Consider the following 5,000-nt stretch of genomic DNA (forward strand, 5'->3'; position numbering starts at 1 on the left):
TAACCTGCTGTTGCTTTGGCCGTTGTTCTTGAGTTTTACTTTCCTCGTTGATAACTTAATTTGATTATCATTTTTTAACATTAAAGTTTAAAAAAGGAACATGAAAGAGAAGCAGAGAAGGAAGGTGGAAGAGGGAAGAGGAAGAAGAAGAATGGGAAGATAAGGGGGTGCATAAGAAAGGGTAATAGAGTATGTAGAAGCAATAGTGTACAGGTGCAACAGTAGGAATAGTAGAAATACAATGATATTAATAATATCAATATCTGTTGTAGCAGAAGTGCTGTCACTAGTAGACGAAAAGCAAGAAGAAAAAAAAAGTGATGTGGAGAATAAAAATGAAAAGCCAAGAGAGAGAGAGAGAGAGGGAGGGAGGGAGAGAGAGAGAGAGAGAGAGAGAGAGAGAGAGAGAGAGAGAGAGAGAGAGAGAGAGAGAGAGAGAGAGAGAGAGAGAGAGAGAGAGAGAGAGAGGAAAAAAGACGAATTCTGCGTAATGGCCCGGTCGCATTCGCCGAGCCCAGGGTGTGTCCATTTTTCTTGCAACGAGGTGTAATAGTGTCCAACGAGTTGAGTCAGAAGGGCGAGTGCCAGCCAGTGCCAAGTACGGGGAGTGCCAAGGCTGTAGACATATAGTGAGAGAGTAACTAGCCATGTGGCACTCGGCTAAGGGCGAGATAGAGACGATGCTGTTATCTGTGGGTTATCGAGGGGGAGGCTTTATCTCGAGGTTGAGGTCTCTCTCTGTCTTTCTCTCCCTCCCTCCCTCCCTCCCTCTCTCTCTCTCTCTCTCTCTCTCTCTCTCTCTCTCTCTCTCTCTCTCTCTCTCTCTCTCTCTCTCTCTCTCTCTCTCTCTCTCTCTCCTCTCTTCTCTCTCACTTCTTTCTTCTCTCTCACTTCTTTCTTCTCTCACTCTTCTTTCTTCTCTCTCCCTCTTTCTCTCTCTCTCTTATTTCTTCTCTCTCCCTCTCTCTTTCTTTCTTCTTTCTTCTCTCTTCTCTCTCTCTCCTCTCTGGCTACTAACAATGATGCAATAGCAGCATTGTTTCATAGCATAATAATTCAATAGCAGCCTTTCTTCACAAGGCTCGCCGTCGCCACGCCAGAGAAAAACCACATCCCAAGAGCAGTTCCTTGGCTGCCGCGTCGCCGGTCGCTCCCACTTCTTCTATCTGCTTCTCTCTGCCTACGTAAGCCTCCCTGGCCTGATTCAGCCTTGAGAGCTCCTCTCCCGTGGCTGAACTGTGAACAGGCGGTCGTCGAAAGGAGTCTAGGATGCGTCCCAGTCAGAGGACGCTCCGCGACGCATAATGTAAAGCGTTTATTCTAGGTTAAGTAGTAAACGCTGGCTGAGTATGGCCTTAAGGGAAGTCACTTTGGTCAAGAATCAAAAAGTAGCCATAATTTTAGCCATTACAGTAGCAATCGTACCATTAGCAGCAGTTGTACTAGTAGCAGCAAAATAGAAAGACGAAGAAGCAGTGCCAGTGACGATAACCAGCAGTAGCAGTTGTGTCTCGACTCTACTGGGCGAAGGCGTGAGGAGCCGATTTCCCTTCGCTTCGGCCTCAGCTCCCGGCGCCCCAGACACGAGATAAAAAGAGCGCGCGAAGGCCGAGGCAGCGACGCCACGCACCTGCTTCCACGCCGACAGAAAACAAGAAAGACAAATTTAAAGGAAGGGTTCTTAACTGTCTACGAGTTAGGTCAGAGGTCGAGAAGGTCAGGTGAGTCATGCCTGTCGCCCTGTGAGGTCGTCGAGGTCAGTGCCTCATCGAGAAGGAAGGTCACGGGGTGGCGTGAAGGCAGAAGGTCAAGAGAAGAATGCAAATAAGGCACAAGAAACATAGCTCTCTCTCTCTCTCTCTCTCTCTCTCTCTCTCTCTCTCTCTCTCTCTCTCTCTCTCTCTCTCTCTCTCTCTCTCTCTCTCTCTCTCCTCCTTCAGGCTGTCCCTGCTCTCCCTCCCTTCCTGTCTCCTTTCTTGGGAATTGCTTTCTCTCCACACCAATGTTCATTTTCTCATTCCCCTTCTTCCCTCTCTATCCTGTCACCGTCCAATCCTCTCTTCTATCCCTCCTCGGTTTCCTCCTTCCTTCTTCCTGTTCCTTTCTCCCCCTTCTTTCTCCTGTCCCCTCTCCCTTTCTTCTCTCTCTTTTCCCCTCTCCCACTCTCTCCTATTCCCCCTTTCCCTCCCCTCTCTCCTCCCCCTCACCCCTCTCCACAACCCTTGCTATTGAGCTTTTTGTTTCCCTTCGCGGGCGCGGAGAGCAGCCGCAAGAAGCCAAACTGCCTCGTTCTGCCAGACGAGATTAAGCATTGTTGATTAAATCTAACGGCGAGGGCGAGGAAGAAGGGAGGAGAGAGTGGGAGAGAAGACAAACGGGGATAGAACAAAAGATGATAGAATTGGAAAGAAATGAAAGATAAGAGAAGGAAAGGAAGAAGGGAAGAGATGAGAGAGAGTGGGAAGGAAGAGAAAAGAAACGGGAATGGAAGAAAAGATTATAGAATTGGAGTGAAATGAAAGAAAAGAAAAGAGAAGGGAAGGAAAGAAAGAAGGGAATAGAGAAGAGAAGAAAGTAGAAGAAGAAACAAGAGAAAAAAGAACGTAGGAGAGCAGAGAAGAAAAGGGAAGAGTAGAGAATTGGAGTGAAGAGGAGAGATGAGAACATTGGAAAGGAGAGTAGAAGGGAAGAGAAGATAACATGAGGCAGGAGAGGAGAAGGGAAGAGAGACTATGGGAGAGGAGAAGAGAAAATCAGATAATAGAACAGAACAGGACATCGAGGAGAGGAGAAGGTAAGAAAAGAAGAACAGAAGAGGGGAGAAGAAAAAAGAAAAGAGAGAGAACAAAATAGGGATAAAGGGATCGTGTGTCTGTTTGAGAGATTAGACAGACAGAGAAGGAGAGATAAAGACAGGGAGACAGACGAACAGTGGAGCAAAGAAATACACAAGGTGATGGGGGAAAATGGCAGAGAAAGAGAGAAAGCAAAAGAACACACAGACACAGATCAGTCACGCGGACACAACCACTCACACAGACAGGTTATACACGCAGACAGGCACAGATCACACATGCAGACACTCAGGCACAGATCATTCACGCAGACACTCAGACACAGATCATTCACGCAGACACTCAGACACAGATCACACACACATACACAGATCGCACACTCAGACATCACGCACACAGACACGGGCACAGATCACACATGTAGACACAATCATGTACGCAGGCACTCAGACACAGATCATACACATAGGCACAGATCGCACACGCAGACACTCAGACACAGGTTATACACACCTACACTCAGAGACAGATCACATCACACAAATCACACTCGCAGACACAGACACAAATCACACTCGCAGACACAGACCACACATGCAGACATTGAGGCACAGATCGCATGCACAGACACAGATTACACACGGAAACACAGACACAGATCACTCATGTAGACATTCAGACACAGATCGCACAGACAGACACGGATCCCTCACGCAGACACAGACACAGATCACTCACGCAGACACTGAGACACAAATCGTATACGCAGACACGCAGACAGATCACACACACACACTCAGACACAGATCACACACGCAGACACTCATACACAGATCATATACACAGACACAGACAAACAGACGCAAACACAGACAAATATCACACACGCAGACACAGGTCATATACACAGACACAGATCACACACGCAAATACAGATCGCTCACACAGACACTCAGACAGACAGTGGAGCAAAGAAATACACAAGGTGATGGGGGAAAATGGCAGAGAAAGAGAGAAAGCAAAAGAACACACAGACACAGATCAGTCACGCGGACACAACCACTCACACAGACAGGTTATACACGCAGACAGGCACAGATCACACATGCAGACACTCAGGCACAGATCATTCACGCAGACACTCAGACACAGATCATTCACGCAGACACTCAGACACAGATCACACACACATACACAGATCGCACACTCAGACATCACGCACACAGACACGGGCACAGATCACACATGTAGACACAATCATGTACGCAGGCACTCAGACACAGATCATACACATAGGCACAGATCGCACACGCAGACACTCAGACACAGGTTATACACACCTACACTCAGAGACAGATCACATCACACAAATCACACTCGCAGACACAGACACAAATCACACTCGCAGACACAGACCACACATGCAGACATTGAGGCACAGATCGCATGCACAGACACAGATTACACACGGAAACACAGACACAGATCACTCATGTAGACATTCAGACACAGATCGCACAGACAGACACGGATCCCTCACGCAGACACAGACACAGATCACTCACGCAGACACTGAGACACAAATCGTATACGCAGACACGCAGACAGATCACACACACACACTCAGACACAGATCACACACGCAGACACTCATACACAGATCATATACACAGACACAGACAAACAGACGCAAACACAGACAAATATCACACACGCAGACACAGGTCATATACACAGACACAGATCACATACGCAAATACAGATCGCTCACACAGACACTCAGACACAGATCACACACGCAGACAGATCATATACACAGACACTCAGACACAGATCACTCACGCAGACACTCAGACACAAAGCCAAATTACAAAGAAGCCCAGATGATATGCAGCAGGCACGCAGACGGACCAGCGCCGAGGCAGACACGCGCGCAGACAGGCATAAGGGACGGCAGGCAGGAATGTTTCAGCTCGGGGCTTGAGAAAATATACAAAGCTGATGCAGATAAGATTGGCGACCAGGTGAGTGAGGCGGCAAGGGCAGTGTGTGGGAGCAGAGCACTTCGTGGCCGAGAGACTGGCACGAGGCAAAGGGGGAGGCGGGAGACGGGCCTTGGACGTGGAGGCAGAGGCGGAGGGGAAGGAGATTTGGAGCTGGAGAAGAAGGAAATGGAGATGTGCCAGTGGAGGTGGCGGTGTAGAG

General features: G+C 48.4%; 2 protein-coding genes across 2 annotated transcripts in view; both read left to right on the forward strand.

The window, feature by feature from the left end:
* The window catches only part of LOC138863165 (uncharacterized), a 6,966-nt gene that overhangs the window by 732 nt on the left and 1,234 nt on the right, over positions 1–5,000 (forward strand). The window lies entirely within an intron of this gene.
* Positions 2,967–3,784, forward strand: LOC138863242 (uncharacterized). The gene is made up of 2 exons (XM_070127424.1): positions 2,967–3,554; positions 3,731–3,784. Exons 1-2 carry the CDS (start codon positions 2,967–2,969, stop codon positions 3,782–3,784), a joined length of 642 nt encoding a protein of 213 aa, XP_069983525.1.

This window comes from Penaeus vannamei, chromosome 11 (genome assembly GCF_042767895.1).
Source record: "Penaeus vannamei isolate JL-2024 chromosome 11, ASM4276789v1, whole genome shotgun sequence".
NCBI classification, from domain to species: Eukaryota; Metazoa; Arthropoda; class Malacostraca; order Decapoda; family Penaeidae; genus Penaeus; species Penaeus vannamei.

Bases quoted from the DNA above. Each gene is read 5' to 3' on its own strand.
- LOC138863242 (XM_070127424.1), top strand. From the start codon at position 2,967: ATGGCAGAGAAAGAGAGAAAGCAAAAGAACACACAGACACAGATCAGT. The intron at 3,555-3,730 runs GTATACGCAGAC...ACGCAAATACAG, and splicing joins CAGACACTGAGACACAAATC to ATCGCTCACACAGACACTCA.